This window comes from Hemiscyllium ocellatum, chromosome 8 (assembly GCF_020745735.1).
Source record: "Hemiscyllium ocellatum isolate sHemOce1 chromosome 8, sHemOce1.pat.X.cur, whole genome shotgun sequence".
NCBI lineage: Eukaryota > Metazoa > Chordata > Chondrichthyes > Orectolobiformes > Hemiscylliidae > Hemiscyllium > Hemiscyllium ocellatum.
This window is the reverse complement of record NC_083408.1, coordinates 104,664,630-104,692,189: the sequence shown is the minus strand read 5'-3', so window position 1 is coordinate 104,692,189 and position 27,560 is coordinate 104,664,630. Positions and strand designations below refer to the sequence as shown.

General features: G+C 40.8%; 1 protein-coding gene across 1 annotated transcript in view; it reads left to right on the top strand.

The window, feature by feature from the left end:
- The first annotated feature begins 770 nt into the window (after nt 1-770).
- The window catches only part of sptlc2a (serine palmitoyltransferase, long chain base subunit 2a), a 122,301-nt gene continuing 95,511 nt past the window's right edge, over nt 771-27,560 (top strand). The window contains exon 1 of the mRNA XM_060829424.1: nt 771-1,151. Within this exon, the coding sequence (XP_060685407.1) occupies nt 1,017-1,151 (135 nt within the window). The 5' untranslated portion in view covers nt 771-1,016. The remainder of the gene's footprint in view (nt 1,152-27,560) is intronic.

Here is a 27,560-nt window from a genome sequence, read left to right as displayed (position 1 = left end):
TTGTTTTTGTTTCGTATTCCCCTAAACGAGATATTTTCTGTTACCTTACATAATATACGACAAAAGCTTGGAGATCTGAAGACAATGGAAGGAAAAATAATGTCCAGGAAGCTTTAAGTATTGAAGGAGGGTCACTAGACCAGAAAGGCTAACTCCGTTTCTCTCTCGACAGAATGCTGCCAGATCTTGTGAGTGTCTCTGTCAATTTCTGTTTGAGTTTGACATTCGCCTCCGGCATAGCTTGGATCAACTTTTTGAACGGGATATTTTCTGCGATCTTACCATAATAAACGGCAGAGGCTGGGGGATCTGAAATAACACAAGGAGAAAAGAAAATGATATAAAACAAAGAACAGCGGATGCTAAAGATCTGAGATAAATTGCTGTAGAAACCCAGCAGGTTGGACAGCATCTATGCAGAGAGAGCAGAGTTAACTGTTCGACTCCGGTGACCCTCCTTCAGACCAAAAGAATAATGCCCGGCCATTTAAACACTTGCCCCAGCGTTGTCTATTTGGCTGAAACTCAGTGACTGCTCAACCTGAAACACACAGGGGTTACTCGAGTTCACGGGCAGGGGAGGGGATGGGCGGGGCATTGGAACTGGTAGCCCCGCCCACTAAACGTCACGATGGTGCGCTCACGTGACGGAAAGGCGGCCGGCAATTGGCGGAAGCCCGGAACGTGACGTGTTTCCTGTGTTTGTTGGTCAGTCAGTCAGTCGTTCGTTTGCGAGCTTTCCAGTTATTGGGGGCTGTGTGCGTTTCTACCGTGAAAGGCCGGGGGGAGGAAAATAAAGGTCATCTTAAGAGGAAGTGGGGGGGGCCCTCCTGAGGGGAGAGAAACAGATTAACGCAACGGTCGGAGGGAAACGCACCTCAGAGGGGCAACGGGCGAGGGAGCAGGAAGAAAGCGGACCGAGTAGGGGCAGCGATTGTAAGCGGACCGTGTAGGGTGAAGGGTGGGAGCCCGCGAACGCCGGAGGCAACCGGTTGGGGGGCGAGAGGCTGGCGGCAATGGAGAGCAAACTGGCGCCCAATGGGGACATCTACAGCACCGTCAACGGCTTCATGGAGAAGGCCCACTCTGAGGGCAAGGTGGCGGCGAGGAAGAACGGCTTCGTGAAACCCGCTTTCGCCCAGAACGGGAAGGTAAGGCACAGCCCTGGGGGGGGGAGAGGGGAGGGGACGGGGGTCTGCCCCAATAACCGGGCTGTAACGTGAGCAGGTGTAATTGAAGGTAGGAGGGAGATGCTCAAAGTTGGGCATATTGTGGAAAGGATATCATGGAGGGGCTTAAGGTTCAGACTTGGTACAAACTCGATACAGCCTTGGACTGTATGGAAATGTCAGATAAAAGTTTAGAAAGACATGGCTAATGTTAACTTATTAAGTTCGTGTTATACAGGACCCCCATAAGATGGAGCAGATTGGTGGCTTCATCATTTGATCATTGCTGATGTGTTTTCACCCCTCTTCTGCCTTCTACTTGTAACCTTTGATCCCTTTACTTATCAAGAACCTCTCTTAAATACATTCATTGACTTGTCCCCCGCAGTCCTCTATGGCAATGATTTTCATGGATTCGCCACCCTCTTGCTGAAGAAATTCTTCCTTATCAGTTGTAAAGCATCGTTTGGCAGCATCTGTCAAGAGAAATCGGAGTTAACATTTTGAGCCTGGTGACTCTTCCTCAGAACAGGACCTGAAACATTAACTCTATCTTTTCACAGATGCTGGCAGACTTGCTATGCTTTTCCAGCAGCTTCTGTTTCTGTTTTAGCATCTGCAGTCCTTTCGGTTTTTTTTAGAGCATTGTCCCTTCACTCTGAAGCTGTGCCGTCAGGTCCTAGTGTCCCCTGCTAGTGGAAACATCTTCTCCGTGTCCACTCTGTCCAGGCCTCTAGTATTCTGTAAGTTTCAATGAGATGCCCCTTATCCTTCTAAATTCCATTGAGTACAGACCCAGAGTCCACAACCACTCCAGAACCACCACAATGAGCACCCGAGCTACAAATCTTCTCCCAAACTTTGAACACTCCTCATATGACAAGCTCTTCATTCCTCTACTGAACCTCTTTGAGGCTAACACATCTCTCTTTAGATATGGGACCCAAAACTGCCCTTAACATTCCAAATGCAGCCTGACTGAAGCCTTGTATAACCTCAGCGGTGCATCTTGCTCTTGTATTCTAGCCTTCTCAAAATAAATCCTAATGTTGCACTTTCCTTCCTAACTTGCCAACTGCACTTGCGTGCTAACCTTGAGAATCCTAAACCAAGATTCTGAAGTCCCTTTTGATCTTTAGATGGACAAAGCTTTTCCCCATTTACAAAATAGTGTAACCTTTTATTCTTCCTTCCAAAGCACATAACGTTACTTCTGCCACTTCTCTACCAATTCTTAGCCTGTCCAAGTCCTTCTGCAGCTTCCCTGCTACCTCAACACTACCTGTCCTTCCACCTTTCTTTGCATCCTGTGCAAATGTCCCTAGTTCCTTCATCCAGACTGTTAATATGACATAGTAGTTTTGGTCCCAACACTGACTCCTGTGGAACTTCGCTCGCCTGGAGCTGCCAACCTAACTAAAGACTGGTTATGTTTCAAAACCACTTTGTAAGTTTTGACGTATTTTTGTACAATAAAAAAACTTAACTATAAGAAAACAAAGGTGTGCCATGTGAGAGAAAATTACACGACTGGGATGCCCATTATCACGTATTTGTCATTGGTTTCCAGTTGATGTCAGAGTTGTCACTGCAAATTTCATATGATATTTAGTTTATCTGGGAGCTAACAAACAAAATTCCATTGCACTAGATGGTACCTTTTCAAATAACTTAAATATGCAAGGATCATGTGGAAACATAAGCAAGTTTGAGGTCACTCCAGTCATTTTGTTTAAATCAGACGAAAGCATTATCTGGTTTGAATTCTGTTTCCAGTTCAGCCTGTAGCCCTTGAGGGCATCTTGATGTTTTCCAGATTTTCTTTTAAAGTCAGTGAGGTTTCTGCCTCTACCATCCTTTTCAGACAATGAGTTCCCGATCCCACCACAGAGTGAAAAATTATTCTTCAAATCACCCATCCTTCCACCAATTACTTTAAATCTTTGTACCCTTATTGTTAGACTCTGCTAGCAGAAATCGATACTTCCTATTCACGTTTTCTAGGCCCGGTGTGATCTTGTACTACTCAAAGGTCTTACCTCGAGCCCCTCCTTCCCAAAGAAGTGTTTTTGGAGGTGCCAGCGTTGGACTAAGTGTACAAAGTTAAAAATCTCAACACCAGGTTATAGTCAAACAGGTTTATTTGGAAGCACTAGCTTTGAGTGCTGTTCCTTTATCAGGTGATTGTCGAGTATAAGATCGTAAGACACAGAATTTGTAGTGAACTTTTAATGTGAAAAAACTGAAATTATATATTGAAAATTATCTGGATTGTTTAAGTCTCTCATCTTTTAGCATGGCTGTGTTGAATCCCAGAACCTTTTTAAAAATGACATTCTTGAGTGAACTTTAAACAATAGGTGCCATGTCGTGTCAGATAATGCATTGAAAGTGTGAGATCTCGTGTGTGAGGCTCTGTGCCCCAATGTTTAGACTGATTCTATTTCTTAAAAAAAGGGATTTACAGAATCTTACGTGGACTTATGCCATTTGAGTAAAATAAAATGTAATTCTGTAAGTACAAATTCACCCCCCAAATGTTGTGTTTTTGGGGGAGTGAGGGGAGCTGGGGGAGGAGTGTCTGAGACTGTACAGGGATACAAGTCTGGGAGAGGTTGCATGCGGGTATGTGTATGAGAGAGAGCTCATGTGAGTGTGTAAGGGACTGTAGGAATGTGTGTAGTGCAATGGGGTCACCTGAAGGTCCTGGTTGAGGCCAAGTTTTGAATGGTGAGGTGAGTATCTCACTGGAGTCGAAGTGTGTGGTGTTGGCAAAGTACAGTTGGTCAGGCAGCATCCGAGGGTAGGAGAGTCGACGTTTCAGACATAAGCCCCTCATCATTCTTGCTCCTCTGATTTTATCTGACTTGCTGTGCTTTTCCAGCACCACACTCTTTGACTCTGATCTCCAGTATCTGCAGGCCTCACTTTCTCTTATCTTACTGGAGTGACAGGAGAACTATTTGCATCGATGTGCATGTATTTGCTTACTTTATTACCTAATCTTGCCTCATTGTTATGTGTTCTCTCTCTCTCGCGCACACACGTGCAATGGTCCTGCCTAGGTCTTTCAAAGAGCTAACATAAGACCCTTTGGCTCAAATGATCTTTCTATTTGATCCACTTCCAGCAAAGTCGATAACACATTTTACTCAACCATATGAATGGGTTTCTATAGTTTATTACATGTTATTAATAATTCTAACAATTTTCACATTTGATCTATATATTATATCAATATACGGATTGATTTTAATATTCTAATTTTTAATATTCTAATTTAAATAATTGCTGTGATTTAACTAGGTAGAAAGTGAGTTTGAAACAAGGTCAGACTTAGCTGTTGATGGGATAAAATAAAAAGTCACTACTTTCCATAAAGAATGTATTTGTCTTGTATCTAGCGTATTGAGTGTTGACAATTTTTACCTGTTAGCATGTGGTACTATGGAGCTCAGTAGTATTTCCAGACAGATGGTAGTTTCTTTAGTGCTAACTTCAGCTAATTCAGTTCCAAAATAAAATGCACTTTCCACTTGCTGGATAAATTCAGTAATCATCCAAAACACCTGTTTTTGTGTTTTCTGTTTAGATAAATTATGAAATGTTGATATAGTGAACCAGGAAGCCACACTTTGCAACTTGGCTGCAAAGTTTCTTTTATGTTTGCTCAAGATTCCTTTTGAGAATTTTTGTTTGTCAGAATCTGAGTAATTGTTTTGTGTAAGACTGTAAATGGAATTCTTAAAAACTCAAAGGGCAAGAAGAATTTGTTAAATGGAGTTGGATGCAATCCAGACTAGAATTTGGGAAGGGATTGGTTACAGTAGTTGCACAATATAATCAAAGGCTTTGCGAAAACTTTAAAATGCAATGGGACTGTTGAATTGAGGGACGAAAAAGATTCATTTGCTTGCTGCAAATCTTTTTTTAACCTGTTCAAAACAATTGCGAGGTTATAAGCCAGTTGAGAAGTCTTTTGTAAGCAGTTTCTTTCTTAGGTAATTGCATTTTTGGATAATGGTGGTTTGCTTATTGTTTTGATGTTGATGGCTTTTTGCCACAGTTTTGTTTAGTTAACATGCTTCACTTGGCATCTAACCTATATATTAGGCTACTGAACTTGTTCTGTGATTGTATTGAGTGTGATTAGAATGCCACACCCAGAAACAGATCCAGAATGGTCAGGCTAATTATGGCATGTCATTCAAGTCTTACCTACTAAGATAATATATGAAAATTCCTTACTGAAAATAATTAGTTTCCTGAGAGAGTGTTTCTTTGCAAACAAAAAGTTTATTTTGCCTTCTGCTAGAGTTATTAGGTGCTGTACTATCTGTCTGGATTAGAGATTGAACAGCTTTCAATTGATCAACATGGTTTATGCTTGGTGATGAGCAAGGCAGTGTCGGTTTTGGTTTTCATTTGCATTAATTCAGTATGGTTTTCCTGCCGCAAAAGAGCTCATTGATTAATTTGTGAAGACATTACAGTAAAACTATAGCATTATGAACTAGTGGTCTGTGTCATATTTATTTACCTTTTAAAAGCAAGCTAAATGGAAACAACTTGGCTAACTGGTCTAAAGTGTCAAATAACAAAGCTTTTTTTGACACGTTCACTTAAGAATTCTGCACGTAACCATAGTTTAATATTTTGGAATTGGTGCTGGGTCTTCATATTCAAAAATTAATCTGTAAATACTCAGGCACATGGCACAGTATTTACAGATCAGTGACAACTCTCAAGGGACAAGTATGTCATTTGCCAAAATATAACTGATACATTGCAGAGTCCATTATTACCCAGCTCATCTCCAGTCACCAATGATTTACATAAATTTGTCTTTAGATCTCCATGTAAAAAATGGAGTAATTGTTTCAGAGAACAATTTTTATTGCACACCACCTACCACTAAATGCATTCTGCCTCTGACTTGCTAAACTTAACTAATGAGTAAGAAATTTTGCCAAGATTTTTTCATTTCAGAATTCTTAACTGTTCTTAAGATCCAAAGTAGTACACCAAAAATTTAATAGTAATTTCCTTAGACTGTTCTGCTCACGGGCAAAGTTTCAGTGAAGACAAATGTTGATGCTATTAATTTAAACTGTTTGTGTCTTACTGCAAATGCTGCCAAAGGTAGTCATTATTTTCTATGTAAGATGATGGACTGCCAAATCAAATCCATTGGGAATGCTTCATATGCTGGTGCACTTTCGTTGGTGACTGCAGGGACCTATCCATGAGATGCAGGATTTTCCAGAAGTGCTGCATTTGAATTGTTTATTGTGGGTTTTTGACACCTTTTGCCAAGTTGCCAGCATCTGGGTAATGTTCCTGTTCTACCCTGTTTTCCACTATCTCCCAGGTCCAGGAATCAGTGTGTAGAACCTTCATTTCATGTTTGAAGTAGTGGTTTGTCATCCCAGCTATCATTTAGAGAAACGTTGAACATGTGACCATCTTTATCGTGATCTTGTGCTGGCAAAGTCACCTCAGTGCTATGTTTGCCATTCTACCTTGTATTATTTTATGTTGAAATAATTTGCATTCAATTCAGGGAAGTCTGACCAGTTAAAAGAAAGCTTTGTTAAATGGATTATTATTCGCAGTGACTTAGGCAAGCAGATTTCCATAGTGCTAACTCGCACCAATCTAACTGTATTGTTGTAGCAACAATCTTTAGTGACCAGTTCAGAGTCTTGGGTTTACACCTCAACTGCTCCAGAGCTGTGTCATAACAATACTGGCCATTTCATAATTGGGGGTGGGGGAGGAGCAAAAAAGAGAACCACTACTTTGCCTGAGCAACTTATTGGTGACACGTGGCACAAGGTGCTGATAAATACTATTCAGTAGTTCACTATGTATTATGGATCATGGGCTTCGTGACTTGTCAGTGATCAATATACAGTATTATTGAAAAGTGATATATTGATACTATATTGTTGAAAAGTGATGTGTGAAGGATTTTGCTTTGTTTCTAAAGGTGTGCTGTATTAATATGTATAACTAGCTCTGTCATATCCAAGTTATTAAAATAGATCAATTTGGAACTGTGTGGTTGATATAATTGTGCAACTATCATTAGATGTGTTTTGATATCATAGTTATAATTAGACTATTTGATTATGTTGCTTTTTCTAAATTGCTAATTCATTCAGGTGTCAAGGCCAGTATATATTGCCCTTGAGAATGTGATGTTGAACCTTGAAATAACTGAGTGGCTTTCTTGGACATATCAGAGAGCAATTACTGACTGTGGGACTGAAATTGTGTGGAGATCAGACTGGATAAGGATGGCAAAATTCCTGGCCTGATATTAGTCTCCGTGAGGGTGTTTTATGACAATTATTCACGAACACTATAATTGAGACTGGCTTTTTGTTCCAGATATATTTCATTAACTGAATGCAAAATCTGCAGCTTCCACGGTGAGATTTCAGTTTGTTTTCAGAACATGAGACCAGGCATCTTGATCACTAATCCACTATTGTATCCATGTTTCTACCAAACCTCTTAGAGATGATTGTATCTGCAAGTAAGCAGTGGTTATAATGACCACACAGAGCTAGGGGAAGCTGAATGAATGAAATCTGTGAAAAAGCAAACAGTTGAAGCTAGTACTGTAAATTATAAAGGAGCTGAAATCATGACTTTTTCCCTAAGCAATACCTGAAAACCTTGAGGTCTAGATTGCTGAAATGAAAGAGTGTTTTTATCAAGGTGAAATATTGCTGTTACGGTTAATAGCATTCGTTTTCCAATCTGCCAGACATATTCCCCTCCCCTCCCGTGTCAACATTCCACAGGGATCATTCCCTCTGGCATACCTTGGTCCGCTCCTCCACTCCCAACATCTCCAGAACCCCACAACTTCCCATGCAATTGCAGAAGGTGCAACATCTGTCTGTTTTTCCCCCCCTCCATCCTGACTATCCAACTCTCCAGACACACTTTCCAGGTGCAAAGATTTACCCGCACTTCATTTCATTTAGTTTGTTGTCGCTTACAATGTTGCCTCATCTACGTTGAGGAGACAAAACTGCAGACTGACTGCTTTGTGGAAATCCTACATTATGTCTGTAAACATGACCCTGAGCTTCCAATTGCCTGCTACCATGTCCCCATGCCAACATTTCTGTCTCAGGCCTGCTGCAGTGCCCCAACAAGGTTTGACGCAAGTTTGAAGAGCAGTACATCTTTTGATTTGGGCTCTTGCAGTCTTCTGGATTCAACTTCTTAATTAGTAATTTTTAGAATAACCATTGGCAATGTCAGTGAAGGTGCTGGTGAACCTCAGTTGGTTTGGCAGCATCTTTGGTAAGAAGTTAATGTTTCAAGTCCAGTCTCCCTCCTTCAGAACTGTTTAGATGGACTGTTTTATCTCCACAGATGCTACCAAGCCAGTTGCATTTCTCCAGTAACATCTGTTTTTGTTTGAACTTGTGGACTCTTGGTTTGTATCCCTGCTGCAATGTGGTGCAAAATTGCTAACATTGTTCCACATTCTGGCTATCTAGGAACCTGTACCTATGGATCAACTTTTCAATTTTTTTTTCTCTCCTGGAACAGTATTGAGTACTTTTTATAGTCGATCAAATAATCTTATCTTGGAAGCAAAACTGTTGAGACTCCTAACACTTTTAAAGTGCCACCTGTTCCTGTTCTGAATCAATCAGATTCTTTGTATAACATCAGGTCTTTGATAAATCCTAGATTCCTTCTGTTTATAGGAATGAGCACTCTATTGGATCATTAGCATTTGTCTCCCATCAATTTACCTCCATCTTTACTCCATAACTCATCAGTTCTTTCCCATAACAACACTTGATCACTATCTTGGAAATTTCAGTTAAATACCCTTAACCTTTTGGAGAGCATTCCAGATTTTCACTACCTTGGGCATGAAAAATGTACTTCTGACTTCACTCAACAATTAAATGTATTTTTAATTGTTTCCTTGTTCTAGATATCCTATAAGTAGTAGTAGTTTCTCTGAATCCACTTTATTGAATTTTCTATTTGAAGTCTGTCTTAAACTCAGTAGAATATAAACTAAATTTTAAGTAATATCACCTCCCAAGTTCACCCAATAAATCTAGATAGCAATCTAGTGACTCTGTACATTTGTTTACCTCCAAGCAGTTTCTTTTCAAAGGTTCAACATCCAGCAGCCAACACAATACGCTAGATGATGTCTGAGCAGCATACTGCATCACTGACACTTTCTTTTGAATTCCAAATCCCTTGAGATATTGACCAACATTTATGTTTAATATTCATTTTGTACCTATGCAATTGATTTCTTTGAGGTTATAATTAAGGCCCTGGTTCCTCAGTCTTGACCTGCACATGAGACATGGTGACCCTCCAGTTAAACCACCACTAGTCATTTTTCTGGGAAAGCAGCTCTATGGTACTGGTTGGCAATGGCAATTTTACCCTTGCGTTTCATGCGAATATCCCTTCTACCTCTATCCTTCCTAGTCTCTCGTATTAAATCAAAATCTAATTTATCCTTTTTCTAAAATCAAAATGCCGTACACATCTCTATATTGAACTCCATTAACTTAGTCTTTTTGTCGCTTTAACTGCTGTTCAGTGTGGTGAAGACTTAAGCTGTATACAACAGCCTTGGCTTATGTGCCACAGCTTCCTGAGACTTTTGGAGCAGTCCCTCCTGATCAGTGAGAACTTTTCAACTTTGTTTAGCCTTAGCTTAGTTTCACTCTCAGTATTTTCTTTGCCAAGAATTGCCAGCTCCTGCATTTCTTACTGTATGCTTCTCCCTTAACTTTCTGTTCTTTGTTGCAACGTTCATGTACATGTGTCAATGTCTACATGATTGGTTTTCTTGCTGATCTTTCTTCTATACCTATGTCCTTTTCAACACATCCCTATTAACTTGTCTTTCTGCTGAAGAGCTAGGCAGATTCCCTGAATCCCATATCTATTATAAGTAAAGAAGCTGGGTTCATAGACACATTGCTCACTTCCACTCTCCTTTCTGACTCTGAAACCTTGTTCAAAGTCTTGATCTTCTGACTTTGATCTCTTAATTCTCTTTACCCATGTCCCCACTGACAAGCACAAACACTGATAGCAGTGATAAAAACCAAATGCTGGAGAACTGTAGCAGGTCTGGCACTATTTGCTGGAGATAAATGTTTTGAATCCGAAATGACTTTTCTTCACACTTGTTTGGGTGTCTTCATCGTTCCAAAGAGGAGTTAGATTGGACTCTGTCCAATCTGTTTCTCCCTCCACAGATATTGCGGGGCCTGCTAAGTTTTACCTGCACTTTATTTTAGCGTCCACAGTATCAGGTTTTTATTTATTGTTAGTGGTGGTTAATATTAATATAACATTTGCTTATGTTTGTGAGCTCCATTGCAGGTTCAGAGCAAACTGATGCAGATGTGCTAAATTAAACACTCATACAGATCATGTAGCAGGGAACTTGGTGTGTCAATCACTACGAGTCAAACTGTGGGATCTCAAAAGATTAGTGTCACTTGTGTTTTCTAAACTCATATTAGCCTGAAAATATGTATAGAATGTTGTTCATTTTTCTTGGGGAGAGGTGGCAGGATGAAATGCTGTATTGTCAACCATGTTTGTGGTAATACATCTGTTTCTGAGTTTAAAGGTGATGAGTTGAAGTCCCACTCCAAAGGTTTGGGCTTTAGTGTAGGTTGACTCAGTCCAGTGCTGAGGGAATGCAGCATTCAGTTGAGACGAGCAAAAATCTCATCATTGTTCTGCAATAAAAGATCCAGTGACAAAAACAGGAAGTGCTTGAAATACGCAGCAGGTCTGGCAGCATCTATGTAGAGTGAAAAAGTTAATCTTTTGAGTTCAGTCACATTTTTTCAGCTGCTTTCAGTTCTGACAAACTTCAATTATGATGAAGATGGAGAAGAAAAGGAGAAAAGTGAATAGATGTAGACGAATCGGGGAGAGAGATGGAAGGGAAGCAAACTTAGAGATTGCTGATAGCAAGCTGGTAAATAAGTGGATGCTGAATAGGTGAAGGCAGGAATTTCAAATGATTGAAAGTGGGCTGCTTGTCCTGGGAGCAACCCATACAGAATACTCCATGCATGGAGGGAGATGTTCACACTGAAATTGGTAAACTCTAGAGGACTGTAAGTTATTAGGCTGAAGATCTGTTGTTCTCCAGCTTGCATTGAGCTTTAGAGCACTGCAGCAGGTATGACACACCGGCATAGAGCATGGTGTGGGATGTAGCTGGAAACTCGGTCATTTTTAACAGAGCATATGTTTGACAAAATGATTGCCCAGTCTCTGTTTTGTCTCCCCAGTGTAGAGAGTAGTTGTGAGAGAGTTGTGAGTAGTGAAAACAAGTAGATTGAATCTCTGCTTCATCTGAAAGGTGTGCCTAGAGCCTTTGATAGTGAGGAAGGAGGAGGTAAGCAGTCAAGTGTTGCATCTCCTGCAGGTGCATGGGAAAGTGCCACGAGGGTATGAGGAGCTATTGAGAATGGAGGAGCAATGACCAGCGTGTCCCTGAGGGAACTGTCCCTGGGAAATGTTGGCAAGTGAGGAAATGTCTGGTGGTGCTATCCCACAGAAGGTGGTGGAAATGACAGCTTGTGATGTTTCAACTCTGGAGACTGCTGGGTGGAAAGTGAAAACAAGAAGTCCCTATCCTTGCTGTGAAATCAAACAGGTAAGGTGCAGGAAATGGGCTAGATGTGGCTGTTAACCAGTTAGACAGGGAACATTAGGTTGACAAAAAAGGTGGATGTCTAAGACCCTCATAGAGGGTGGTGACAGGAATGAGAACCAGGGAAAGATGCAGTGGAGTCCCTACAGGAGGCAGGGTGTGAGGACGCATGATCGAAATAACTGTAGGAATCAGTGGGCTTGTAATGAATATCAGTGGCCAGTCTACACTCAGAAATGGAAACAAAACTCCAAGGAAGGGAAGAGTCAGATGGGCCAAGTGAAGCTGAGGGGAATATGAAAATTTGATGCAAATTGATTTTCTAATTCTCGATGAGTGTGAAGCAACACCAATTATGTAATTTGTGGTACACCAAGTGTTGAGGGAGGTACCTTTTTGTAGTACTGGAATACGGAATGTTCTGTGTACCTCCTGTGATTGGCTCCAAGCCCCATAGCCATATCTTTGACATGAAGAAAGTGGGAGGATTAAAAGATGCAGTGACATTGTTGGAGGAGCAGAGGAATGTGTACTGAGTTGTCCTGAAGTGCTGGCAGCTATTAGTTCTCATTTTACAACATTCCAAAAAAAACCTGGTCACGACAAAGAGTAAGTCATTGTGGTGATGAGTTTTGCACTCTTCCAGTAGTGTGAAAGCATTGTCCAAATATATGTCCTTTCCGAAGTGCAAGAGTTTTGCCTGGTCATTTTTAGGCTGACGCTGCTTTTGCAACAAGAGAACTGTACTGCGCAGAGTTGGTTTGCACCTGTATAAGGGAGTGTTCTTGGATAACATCATTAAACCTTATCTGCAAATTGGAAGTGTGCTATTTCAAGCCTCATTTTAGTATGATTGTTAAATCCTTGAGAAAATTTGAATTTGTCACAGCTTCAAGCTATTCCAAAGCATTTTGCTTGCACCAAATTACTTTTGAAATAGCCAATTATGTAATCAAATAGAGAATTTAATTTATGTTCACATCCCAGATACAGCAAATTCTTGTTTTGAGCATGCAAGGATCTTGTGAATTTATAGCCATCTACAAAAATAAATAAAATTTTGGTTTGTTGACTGAAATTAATTCAATATGTCAAAGACTGTAACTGTGCAGCAGTTCACACAGCACTGCTGTGTGATGGATTGTGTTTAAATGCTGTTGCTTGTGAAACTACAGCGTTTGCCATCTGAATCAAGTAAGCTTTTCTCTGTCATAGTAAATAAATTGTGCTGAAATCAATTTTTTATTGTTTGCAATATTTTGCTTTCATCTACTTTTTCACACGCAAAGATCCAGTTTATTGAATAGTGGCCAAGTTATATAAATTGAACTGGCTTTATCCAATTTCAGTCAGTACTTGGGCCTGTGTATATGGTAATGGGTTAGAAATGAAAATTGTTCCATATGTATTTGCTATTGTATAGTACTGCTTCTAACCTGCATCTGCAATTTATAGACCACAATGAATGTTGTCCCTGTCATTCCAGGCACTTGATGCATGTTGTTTCTCCCAGTAGAAAGAAATTCTAAATCTTGGTGTCCTTAATGAGCCCCTTTCCTGTGGACACACTTCTACTTAGTGAGTTTTGACATCTCGGGAATGACTGCCAGACTACTCAGACCCCTTGGCATCATGGTAGCCCACAAACCCACCAGCACACTAAAACAGCAGCTAATGAACTTGAAAGACCCTATACAGACAATGAGCAAAACTAATGTCATTTACAAAATACCGTGCAAGGACTGCAACAAACACTACATTGGACAAACAGGTAGAAAACTAGCCACCAGAATACATGAACACCAACTAGCCACAAAAAGACATGATCCTCTCTCACTAGTATCCTCACATACGGATGAGGAAGGACACCACTTCGACTGGGACAACACATCCATCCTAGGACAAGCCAAACAAAGACATGCGTGAGAATTTCTAGAAGCATGGCACTCCAAACGGAACAAACACATTGAGTTCGACCCCCTGAGAAAAGGACCAGCAAGTGACCTCGCCACAGGAAATAACATAGGAAATGACATCACCAACCCCAAGAAACCCAAGCACAAATAGAAAACAGGAATTTTCAGTATTGGTTCGCATGCGGCCCAATGAAGATGTTACCTTGTAGGGTAATGAAACGCCTGGAAATGAACGTTTCAGCTCAGCGAGCAAACCTACATCCAACACTTCTACTTGGGCAACATTCCCCTATATCTCTACAGTACTAACATTATTTTGGTAATATTGCATCCTAATCGTCCTTTGGAACTCCTTGGACATTTCCTCACTGTCTCTTGGGTACACCACAAAATGCTCAATGCCATTGAACATTTTGTGGCTCTTACTTTCAAAGCAATACTCATGTTCAAAGAATGATCTGACTTGCTTGTAGAAGTAGGAAATCCTGAATTTGCATAGTTTTTTTTTGTCAAGTTGTCCCAACACACTGCAGGTTTGAAATGCAAGCAGAAGTAGCTCCCAACTTTGATATAGCCAGGTTTCCAAAAAACAGTGAAGTAACCAACCATGGTGGTTCAGAGATAAATGTTGATTAGCAAACAGCTAGCTCACTCCTCTCTAAGTGGTGTTATGGAGTATTCTGTCAGCCTAAATGGGCAAATGGAACCTTGGGTTAAAAGATCTGTCAGCACTGCACTGAGTGTCATCAGATATGTGCTCACATCTTTGGTGTGGATCTTGAACATAACATTTGCTTCAACATTGCAACGTTATCATCTATGACACAATGTCACCACAGATCACCATTAAACCCCAACTGGCTGACCCTTTTTGGTCTCCAGAATCGTTTTTCTATATGCTCAACACGCCTCATAGAGAGATTTTGGAAGCTTTAAAAGTCTACTTATTTACTGACATTGATGTTGAATCCACTTCAGTTCTAAAAAACATCTTTTGCATTAGCCCTTTCACTTTCTATATGTTGGTGATAAATACTTGGAAATTCACTGATTTAAACAGACTGCCATCCCAAAAATATTAAGTATACTTGTATTCACTAATCTGAGGCTTCTTTTCAGTTCTACGTAATCTTTGAGGAAGTTGACCATATATTTAAATGAGGAAAATATATATTTTTGTTGATAGACAAATGTCTTACCCATAAAAATCATCCCATGACTTTTATTTTTAAAGGCAGGCCTTTTCCCCGTGGACACTTGGCATGTATGTTTTCTTTCGTCAAGTTGTCTGGTGGTAAATGTATTAAAAGTCAGTCTTCTGCCTCTGGGGCAGCTTCCTTGATGACAAAGAAAGCCAACTCTGCTCTCGGTCAAGGAACTAGCCTGTCAGATGTGAGCAAACGTGTTTTTGCTAAGAGTAGATATATACTGCTGAGGCTGTATAAAGTTCTGGTCAGACTACACTTTGAATATTATGAGCAGTTTGTGCCCCATATCCAAGAAAGGATGTCGTCTTAATGTCCACAATGGATTGTGTGGATATTGAGAAGATGACCCCGCTAGTGGGAGAGACTAGAACCCAAGGACACATCCTCAGTGAGGGGCCGTCTCTTTAGAAATGAGATGAGGAAGTTCCTCAGCCAAGGGTTTGTTAATCTGCGGAATTCATTGCTACAGAAGACTGTGGAGGCCAAATCATTGTGTGTATTTAAAGCAAAGGGTAGTTTGTATGGGAATCAAGAATTGCAGGGAAAAGGCAGAGGAATGGGATGAGAAACAGGTGATCGAATAACAGTGAAGTTGATGGGATGAATGTCCTAATTTTGCTCTGACATCTTATGCTGTTATGGCTTAGTTTGCAAAGAGCTCAGGTAGTATTTGGAGTGTTAAATTTGGGTTCAGAGAAAATGTTGAAATATATTAAGGTATGATCAGATTAATTTCTGATCCCACTTTATCAGCTGTGGGTCATTAACAGCACTCTTGCCTCTAACTTAAAGGCTGCAAGTTTCAGGCCTATCCAGAGACTTGGCTCCATTATTAGATGTACTCTTGTTTGTATGAGGCATTAGACCAAGACCTCACCTGCACGTTGTCTATCAGTAATGAAGTTTTTCGTGTTTCTGTCATTTCTTTTGCATTGCAATAGTGGATATTTTGAATGTAACTCTATGACTAAGATTGTTTGGATGTCTGAAGGCTTTTTGTAAATGCAAAATTGAAGATAATCTGTACCTACAGTCACTTTTTCCATTAACTTGAATGTGCATACTTTTAAGGGAATTACATAGACCTGATATGTTGTAAACAGACCCTTTCAGATGCTCAGTACCAACTCTCTCAGGAGAATGTAATTAAAATGTTACACTAGCAATTACAATTAGAAATGTTGATGGAAATTTTTAATGTGCAAAAACAAGGACAGGACAGCTTATGTGACTTTATACCCAGCATGCGATTATATCTCCATGTCTTTGTTCAGATATTCCTGTGGTATTGTTTCTGAAGACTCTTCTGAACTACTTTTCCTTGACTGCTTTCATTTTATGTTTTAAAATGAACTATTCTTTGTGCACAATTTGATTGAGTGTCTCATGCTTTCTGTCACCTTTTTTTGTGACTTCTGATTACTTAATTTGCTCTCATTAGCACCTTATATCTGTGTAACAATATTATCTGTGAACAGCAGACCCACAAAGGTACTTGTTAATCACTATATTATGCCATCTTGAGACAGAACGATCGATAAAATGCAAACAGTTGTCAAAACTTGTATTACCTGGAATTTGGGGGGTGGGGGTGGTTTGGGAAGTCCATTTAAACTCTACATTTGGATTTACTTTCTTCCATCATTGGCTATCTCTATAAACCTGGCAAGAATGTAAAATTCCCACTTGCAGTGAGTGGCAAGTAGTGCAGATGCATTTAAACAGCGGCCAGATGGGTATATGAGAGAATAGAAGCGAATGTTGTGATGGTGGATGAGAGGTGTCTTGAGCAAAAATAGAGTTACAGATCTGATGGGCTGAATGACCTGTTTGTCCTATGTAACTGTTTAATTTTTTAAATGAGTAAAACTCCATATGGTACTGCAGTATTTTTAACAACTTAAAGTCATGGAGATGTACAGCACAGAAACAGACTCTTCAGCCCAATGTATCTGTGTTGACCAGCTACCCAAACGTAATCTAGTTCCATTTGCAAGCACTTGGCCCATATCCCTCTAAACTCTTCCTATTCATATATTCATCCCAGATGCCTTTTTAATGTTGTAATTGTACCAGCCTTCATCACTTCCTCTGGCAGCTCATTCTGTACAGGCACCACACTTTGCATGAAAAAATTGCCTCTTATGTCCCTTTTAAACTTCTCGCTGCTTCCCCTTACACCTATGCCCTGGACTCCCCTACCCCAGGGGAAAAAACCCTGTCTATTTACACAATCCATGCCCCTCATGATTTTATAAATCTGTACAGTGTCCTATCTGCCTCCAGTGTTCCAGGGAAAACAGCCCCAACCTATACAGCCTCTGCCTGTAGCTCAAACCCTCCAACCCTGGCAATATCCTTGTAAATTTTGTCTGGATTCTTTCAAGTTTCACATTATCCTTCCACTAGGAGAGATGAAGGAGGAGCTCGGTAGAATTGACTGGGCGAGGGAAGGGCTTATGCCTGAAGCATCAACTCACCACCTTGGATGCAGCCTGATCTGCTTTGCTTTTCTAGTGCCATACTTTTCAACAGGGAGAGGAGCCTAGCTGGAAAAACAGTGGAACAGCAATGGCAGGAGTTTCTGGGAGTGATTCAGGAGACAGTGGAGATTCATCCTGAGGGGGAGAAAGAAGCATAGTACAGGGATGATGAGGCAACCATGGATGACTAGGGAAATCAGTGATAGTATAAAAGCAGAAGAAAGCAATATAATGTGAAGGACAGTGGGAAACCAGAGGATTGGGAAGCTTACAAAGAGGGAAACAAAAGATGGAAGATTAAGTATGAATAAACTGGCCAGTAATATAAAGGGGGAAAAAAAAAGTTTCTTTTTTTAGATGTATAAAGGGCAAAAGAAGCAAAAGTGGGCATTGGGCTGTTGAAAAATGATGCTAGAGATAGTAGTGGGGAACAAGGAAATGGCTGAGGAACTGAATTACTTTGTCAGTTTTCATGGGGGAAGACACGAGTAATATCTCACACATTCGAGGGGGGGCAGAACTGAGTTTGGTGGCCATCACCCAAGGAGAAGGTGCTAGAAACACTGAATGGTCTGTAAGTCACCTGGAGCAGATGGACTACACCCCAGAGTTTGGAGGGGGATAGCTAAAAAGATAATGGAGGCATAAGTGGTGATCTTTCAGGAATTGCTAGAATCAGGGTTGGTCCCAGAGGACTGAAAAATCACTTACATAACACCCCTGTTAAAAAGGGAGTAAGGCAAAAGACTGATTAGCCTAACCTTAATTATGGAGAAGATCCTGGAATCCATCATGAAGGATACGATTTCTGAACACTGAAGTGTGTGGTAAAATAGGGCAAAGTTAGCATGGTTTCATTCAGGGGAGGTCATGCCTGACAAATGTGTTGGAATTCTTTTGAGTAAGTAATGAGCCGGTTGGACCAAGGCGAGCCAATGGATGTTATCTACGTGGACTCCAAGAAGGCCTTTTGACAAGGTGCCGCACAGGAGGTTACTGACTAAGATAAGGGCCCATGGTGTCAGAGGCAAAGTGCTAGTGCGGATTGAAGCTTGGCTGTCTGGCAGAAAGCAGAGAGTGGGGATAAAAGGGCCTTTCTGAAGTGGTGACAAGTGGTGTTCCGCAAGGGTCAGTGTTGGGACCGCAACTTTTCACTTTATACATTATTGATCTAGATGAAGGAACCAAGGGCATTCTGGCTAAGTTTGCAGATAACGCAAAGATAGAGGGATAGGTAGCATTGAGGAGTTGGGGAGGCTGCAGAGGACAGGTTGGGAGAGTGGGTAAAAACAATGACTGCAGATGCTGGAAACCAGATTCTGGATTAGTGGTGCTGGAAAGCACAGCAGCTCAGGCAGCATCCAACGAGCAGCGAAATCGACGTTTCGGGCAAAAGCCCTTCATCAGGAATAAAGGCAGAGAGACTGAAGCGTGGAGAGATAAACTTGGGAAGGTTGGGGGTGGAGAGAGAGTAGCATAGAGTACAATGGGTGAGTGGAGGAGGAGATGAAGGTGATAGGTCAGGGAGGAAAGGGTGGAGTGCATAGGTGGAAAAGGAGCTAGGCATGTCAGACAACTCAGGACAAGTCATGGTGACAGTGCTGAGCTGGAAGTTTGAAACTAGGATGAGGTGGGGGAAGGGGAAATGAGGAAACCGTTGAAGTTCGCATTGATGAGGTTGAAGTGTTCCGAGGCGGAAGATGAGGCATTCTTCCTCCAGGCGTCTGGTGGTGAGGGAGCGGCGGTGAAGAGGGCCCAGGGCCTCCATGTCCTCATGGAGAGGAGAGTGGGCAAAGAAGGGACAGAGTACAATGTGAGAAAGTATGAGGTCATGCACTTTGGTAAGAAGAATAGAGGCATAGACTATTCTCTAAATAGAGAGACAATTCCAAAGTCTGAAGTGTAAAGAGACTTGGGAGTTCTGGTCCAGAATCCTGGACAAGGTAAACCTACAGGTTAATTCAGTAGTTCATAAGGCAACTGCAATGTTGGCATTTATTTTGAGGGATAGAAAGAAGGGGTGTACTTCAGAGGCTCTAGAAGGCTCTGGTCATACTTAATATAGTACAAAGAAAGGTGGTTATGCTAGTTTGTCAATTATTCCAACTATAGGACATCACTGAGGGAGTTACTTGGAGCTGTTCTAGACCCAAAAATGTTCAGCTATTTCATCAATGATTACTTGATAAGTTTAAGTATGGAAGTTCTCTGCTTGCACAAAGTTCAGTATCATTCGTAACTCAAAATGCTGACCATATTCAACAAGGTGTGAGCAACATTCAGGTTTGGTGTGATGAGTAATAGTAATGTCTGTGCAACACAAGTGCCAGATAATGACCATCTCCAAGTAGAGGCAATCTAACCATCACTTTTGGCATGCAATGGCATTACCATTGCTGAAGCCTTATCCCCATCATCCTGGGAGTTGTCATTGATTATAACCAGTCCAGTTCAGTTTCTATAAATATGGTGGCTGCAAGAGCATGTGGGAACCTAAAATTCTGCACCAAGTAGTTCATTTCCTGACTGCCTACATATCAGCTGCAAACAGATGTGAGGACTGGGCTGGATTAGTGCAGCTGCAACAGCACTCCAGCAGCTTGACACCATCCTAGATAAAGCAGCCTCCTTGGCAGCCTGTTCACAACATTCATTTCCTTTCCTGCTTTGAAACAGTACAAGTGTGATTGACGAAATGCTTTGCAGCAACTCATCTAGGGACCTTTGACAGCACCCTCAAAAACCCACGAATGTGCTATCTCGTACAATAAAGGGAACCGGTACAGGGAACAAAACCACTTGCAAGTTCCCCTCAAAGCCTCACTTCACCTTGACTTAAAATTACATTGTTCCTTCACTGTTTGTTGGATCAAAATTCTATAATTCCCTCCTACGCCATGAAGTCTCCAGTAATTCACTACCTGGAGAGGGCTGGGCATTTTTACTGCGTCAGCAACAGCCACATCCCATGAATTTGTTTAAAGAACTAGAAATTAAATAAAGACCTGCTTCGACTGGAAGCTAAGGCGGTGCTAATACTAGAGAAATACAAAACCTTTTCTGTGAGGGTGGCATCGCAGTTTGTGGTGGAAATACAAATTTTCCAAACTGTGGGATGCAAGTATGAATTTCAATCATTACAAGCTGTACTGCTTGCAGAGCACATGAAGTATTTGGGACTATTGCTCATCTATAGAGTCATACAGATGTATGGCACGGAAGCGAACCCTTCAGTCCAATTCATCCATGCTGACCAGATATCTTAAGTTAGTCTCATTTGCCAGCACTTGCCCTGCATCCCGTTAAACCCTTCCTATTCATATACCCATCCGGGTGCCTTTTAAATGTTGTAATTGTACCAGCCTCCATCACTTCCTCTGACAGCTCATTCAATACACTCACCTCTGTAGAAACAATTGCCCTTTTCAAAATCATTTCCCTCTCCTTAAATCTATGCCTTCTAGTTCTGGACTTCCCTACCCCAGGGAAATGACCTTGTCTATTTACCTTATCCATGCCCCTCGTGATTTTATAAACCGCTATAAGCTCACCCCTCAGCCTCCGATGCTCCAGGGAAATAGCCCTCGTCTCTCTCTAGCTGAATCTTCCAACCTGGCAACATTTTTGTAAATCCCTTTCAAGTATCGCAACATCCTTCCTATAGTAAGGAAACCAGAATTGCAGACAATATTCCAAAAGTGGCTTAACCAATGTCCTGTACAGCAGCAACATGATCTGTGAACTGAAATACTCAGTGCTCTGACCAATAAAGGAAAGCATGCTAAACACCTTCACTATATACCTGAGAATTTAAGGATGATGAACCCGCACTCCAAGGTCTCTGTTCAGCCAGACTCCCCAGGACTTTACCATTAAGTGTATAAATTCTGCCCTGATTTGCCTTTCCAGAATGCTGCACTTCACATTTATCTAAATTAAACTCCATCTGTCACTCCTCAGCCCATTAGCCCATCTGACCAAGATCCCATTGTACTCTGTATCTTCAGTGTTTTTGTACAATATTTAGATTTGGAGCACAGGTGCTCATAATGTGTCGAAATATAAACTATTAGTTGGAATCTCCTCATGAGGGTCTTCCCTTTAGTTATTTGACTTATGAACAGATCTCTCATTAGAGTTTTCTTTCTCTGCGCACAGTCACTCTAACGCTGCATTCTGTTCTATTACCCTGTGTTTTTCTGTAAAGTATGATTTGTCTGGATAACACGTGAAACAATGTTCTTCACTGTATCTCAGTACATGTGGTAATATTAAATCAAATATTTGCCCTTTTCTGGCATTCTTTGAATTAGCTGTTGCTATTCCTGTAAAGCTGTATGTTCGAATGCATGGAAGTAATTTCTAAATATTATCTGTATAGCCGTGTTCTTTGCTTTCAATAATGTGGAACACATGAGACCATTGATTATTCCATTTCCACAACAATAATCTTCCTTTTTGCATTCTACATCTGTTCAATTCTGTTTTTGATTGGATCCTATTAACCTCCAGAATTGAGTGGAAAAGCCATGGACTAGTAATTGCAGAGAACAGAAGTGGGGAAAGAGCAAACATGTTTCCGGCTGTATGTAGCAGGAATTCAAAAGCCACTGCTTGAGTAGGTTTGATGGTGCTTTATAAACCTTGATTCGATACTGATCTGTACTACTTGTAGTGGCTTTATGTCTTGCAAAGTGTTTACTTTGTTGCAGGAACATCCTCAGAATTGCTAGCGTTCTGGACCCACCCAGTACTGTACATTCTTTTGGCTGAAGCAGAGAACTAGTAAATACTGCAACTAGCTGGAATAGAAGGGAAATGAATAATTACAAATGCTGACTTTTTAATTAAAGCAAAAGCTCGAGTCCTTCTGATTTGACAGCGGGTGAGATTAAAATGAAGTCCACTTATGCAAACTCACTTTGCATGATTGCTTCGGTAGCTACCAGATCCCTTAAACTGAGATATAGGAGTAGAATGAGGCGATTCGGCCCATTGAGACTGTTCAGCTCTTGATAGCGGCTGATATGTTTCTCAACCCTATTCTCCTGCCTTCTCCCTGTAACCCTTGATAGCTGCTTGATTTGTAAAGCAACCTATCTCTTAAAGACACTCAATGACTTGACTTCCACAGCCTTCTGTGGCAATGCGTTCTACAAGTTACCTACCCTCTGGTTGAAGACATTCCTCCTCATCTCAGTTCTGAAGAGTTGTCCCTTCATTCTGAGGCTTTGCCCTCAGGTTCTAATCTCTCCTAGAAAAAGCATCTCCATAGCCGCAGTATCCAGGCCTGTCAGTATTCTGTAAGTTTCAATCTGATACACCCGCCTCCGCCAAACATCTTATCCTTCTAAATGCCCATCACATACAGGCCCAAGTCCTCAGCTGCTCCACATATGCCAAGCCTTTCATCCAGGGGTCATGTTTGCAAATGTCCTTTGGACCCCCTCCAACGACAGCTCATCCTTTCTTTAGATATGGAGTCCAAAACTGCTCCATATTCTAAATTTGGTCTGACTTGAGCCTTACACAGCCTCGCTGGTCCATCTCTGCCCTTATATTGCAGCCCTCTTGAAATGTATGTAAACATTGCATTTGCCTTCCCAAATGCCAAATGAACCTACAAGTTATCCTCGAGAATCCTGAACTAGGACTGCCTTTGTCCTTCGGATTTTTGAAGCTTTTCCAATTTACAAAATAGTCTGTGTCTCTATTCTTCCTATCAAAGAGTATAGTCTCTCATTTCCCACATCTGCCACTTCTTTACCCAGTCACCAGCCTTTCCAAGTCCTTCTGCAGCCTCGTCACTTTCCCAACGCTGCCTGTCTGTTATAACGATACTGCCCCATTATCAAGGTTCTTTGATGCTTGGTTTTGTTCGAGAGGGATCATTAAAGGCAGAGGTTTTGATATGTCTGGAAATATCTACTTTAAAAAGAAAGCCTTCAAGTGTTTCTTTTAAAGCACTTGTACAATGAAAGGGGAGTGACCAGTTCTCCCAGTTCAGGGTTACTTTTAGTTTGGTTTTGTTTGGTTTTAGCAAGCAGTCTGTTTAAAGTTGCTCATCAAACAGCAGTTTTTAGCTGGGGACCCAAAGAATCAGCGCCATGCTATTCCCCTCTGTCTTACGTCTCTCTCCTATAAGAACCTGTTTGATTTACCTTGTTAGCCAAGGGGTGTTTGTGGGGATGTTGCAAGTATTTGGAGCAGCAGCATTAAATTGCAATAGAGTTGATTGGGTTATCAAATAGGTTGTTATTCTAAATTTGGTTCTTTTTTGATCGTGTTTCATTCAGTAGTCTGTAAATAAATTCTGTTGTTTAGAACTATGGGGTTGGGCTAACTGCATCGCCCTGAGAATACCCACAATACACCTGCTTAAAGTAATTAGAAAAGTTAGAGTATGGTCTACCTTCTTGAAATGTTCTGGGGGGCATCTGGGCTGGTCCATAACACTGTCCATTTATCATTGTCATCTGCAGACGTAGCAAATTGCTCTTAATTCCTTCATCCAGACTGTTAACATATTAAGTAAATAGTTGTCCTGACAGTAACCTCTGTTGCACTCCACTAGTCACTGGCTGCCAGAGTGGCAAAAGATCCCTTTTTATCCCCAAACTCTGCCTTCTGCCAGTCAGCCAGTCCTCTAACCATGCAATACCTTGCCCCTAGATCTTTCTGAGAGAAGATGCCTTCCTAGCATTTTAGTTCAATAGCATACTTTAAGTAATAATTTGAAAATGTGCAATAAAATCAGTTTTATTGTGCGAATGTAGTTGGTCATAGTGATACAGTATGGAAACGGACCTTTGGTCCAACTAGTCCATGTTCCTGAACTAAACTAGTCCTACTTCTCTGCATTTGGCCCATATCCCTCCAAGCTTTTCCTATTCATGTACTTAGCCAAATTTGTGTCAAACATTTAACTTGTGCATGCATTCACTATTTGTTTCATAAATATTGGTGGTCTTAAAGCTTTGGTCAGTACAACATTTCATCAACATCTTTTGTTGTACTGCTGCTACCTGGCCACTTTGCATACAGGGGCAGGTACCCATCTCATGAGTTGGAACAGGATGCATCTCCATGGGAGTCGAAGTAGACTGATCTGATGTTAATTATCCTCCATTATTATGCTGACATCTCATGAGCTGTAATCTTTACAAAATGGTACTTACTACCATAGACTGTAATGCAACTAGATTTTTGTACATTGTATGTAGTTAATGGAAATGTTTGTTAGTGCAGTAAAATGCCTGATAAGGGTCAGTAGCGCTAAATTTGTGGGCTTTCAGTTTTTAACTTGGAAGCATACGGTTTTAAAGAATGTTGCTGTTCAATTACTGTCAGATTTGCTTTGGGATTCTTTTTCCCTGCTAGATGCTTGGCAAAGTAACACCCCACTAACAGACCATCACATTATCAGCTAGAATTGCAGTTGAGTTTGCTGTTAATGCTAGTCTGGATTATTACATTAAACTCCGAGGTTGTGATGGTAATGGACATACATACAATCTCCGATACTTTAATTTAGTTTTCAACATGTTAATCCAGTGACCTGACATTGGACTGAAATTTTATTGATAATTGCAAATTTTACACCACCTGAATTTTTTTCTCCAATTTGATATTTGACTAAATTTTGAACTGATTCAATTTTTCACATTGTAATAGTTGTAAGACTTACAGGTGTCATGTTAGTATTGTATTTAATGTTCGTGCGCATTTTCCATAGCAATGATGTAACGTTGTACACAAGAATGATTAACAAGAAACTACACATCATCTGTGGTGACACTGCATGCCAATATATTGCTTCATTTCATGTCCTCCACAAAATTGGGGCAGCACGATGGCTCATTTGTTAGCACTGCTGCCTCAGCGCCAGTGACCTGGGTTCAATTCCCACCTCCGGTGACTGTCTGTGTGGAGTTTGTGTCTGCATGGGATTCCTCTGGGTGCTCCGGTTTCCTCCCACAATCCAAGGGTGTGAGGGTTAGGTGACTTGGCCATGCTAAATTGCCCAAAATGTTTAGCGATGAGTAGGTTAGGTGCATGAGTCAGGGGTAAATGTAGAATAATAGGGTAGGGAACGGGTCTAGGTGGGATACTCTTCAGAGGGTTGGTATGGACTTGTTGGGCTGAAGGGCCTGTTTCCACACTGTAGGGATTCTATTCTATGATAAAATTGCAGCTCATACCTATGTATAATGCATTGTAGACAAAGGGTTAAATGCCAGGCAATAAGATGTAGAATTCTTTCACAAGTAATGAAGCAGGGTGTGGCATCTAGCTCCTATTATTGCATAAACTTGTCTTTGTAATCCAGAATGTGATTTTCCATTCACAGCACACTTTATGTACCCAAACCACTTAACAGTTTCAAGTATCAGTGAACCTTTTATGAAACTCTTCATTATCATCCAGCTTGTTCAGTTCTTTTTTCTTCCTGTATACATGTAGTTCAGAGGTTATCAAAGAAAGATAAGGCCTTATTCCAAAGATGAAAGGCTTTTGCCCAAAATGTCGATTTTGCTGCTGCTCGGATGCTGCCTGAACTGCTGTGCTCTTCCAGCACCACTAATCCAAAATTTGGTTTCCAGCATCTGCAGTCATTGTTTTTACCTTATTCCAAAGCAGTTCACAACAAAGTGGTTTTGTTGAAATTTAATAGTCATAATTCATGTGCAGAAAAGCCCTAGAACTGTTATGTGATAATAAACCTGTCACCACTCAGTAGAATAGTATGTTAGAAATGAAACACGATTATCACCAGAGACATCATGTAAAAAGATTTTGTCAAATTCTACAAAGACGCCAATTTGACTAGCATTCATATTTTTCCTTCTTTCTTCCCCCTCCCTCCCTCCGAGCCCGTTTCACCCCCCCCCACCTCACTTAGCCAGGTACTCCACACAGTTTAATTGTCATTTGCAATACATAACTCATTTATCCTGTAATTGAGTCCCTGTCAGAAAATGGCTGGTTGACAATATTTCATCTACATGAACTTACATCCAGCAGCATAATTTTAAATCCTTCCCTGTGGTATTCATTAAGAAAATTGCAGATGCAGTGGATGCATTTTTCAGTTACTGTGAACTTACTCATGATTGCCAGCAATCAAAATTTATTTGAATTCAGTGAAGACTAATGATACTTGTAAATTTACATCATTCTAAAATTGGTTTAAGTTGGCCTTTGCTCACTGTGGTTTGATGGCCTGACTTCAAGGCTTACTGAAAGTGTTGGATGCTGAAGAGTCACTCTTGTATTATGTAAAACCTGTGGCTCTTTATATTTAATTTTTAGTCCACACTTTTAAATCCTAAATTTAAAAACCAGTGTTTCAAAGGATGTGTTTTGAACAGCTAATAACCTGAAACTTGGGGCAGCAAATATTTGTACAGCTGTCTCAACAGTCAGTAATTGAAGTGGTTGAAGATGAATTGGAGCCAAGTTGTTCTGTACAGAGATGCAGCTGAGTAGCAATAATTGATTGGTCTGTGGATCGCCATTTCTTGATGACCTTTTGCCTGTCAAGTAACTGTACTGCCATGCCTGGGATTGCGGTACAGAGAAGTTGCTCTGTTCTCTGCAGTCAAAACTTATCTCGAACCAGAATAATCAGGTAATCTTTCCTTCAGTAGTTGTTGACTTGTTAATTGATAAATCACAAGCATTTTGCAAGTGACCCAGTCACCTGTTTTTTTTTTAACAAATCAGTGGAAGCATTTGGAATAGTGAAATCAAGAAGAAACTTTAAGATCAGCAAGACCCAACTCATCAGAACTCTAGAATAAAGATTACTGAACTCTTTCCAGATTTTCTCCCATCCAAGGAACCTCGCTGTCTGTAACTTGTGTGTAAGATGCCGTTATAAAGGGTTGATGAGAGTTTTAGTTCATCATGTTATGCCAATGGTTTATAACCGGTTGCCTGTAGTAAACAGAAATTCTTAAATACAGAAACCTGGTCTGTGCTTTTTGCCAAACTGGATATGAAAAATCACGTTGTGGAATTTTGTATAATTTAAGAAAAATCTTTAACTTCTAATATTTGGGAAAAACGGGTTTGATCTTGTGTGC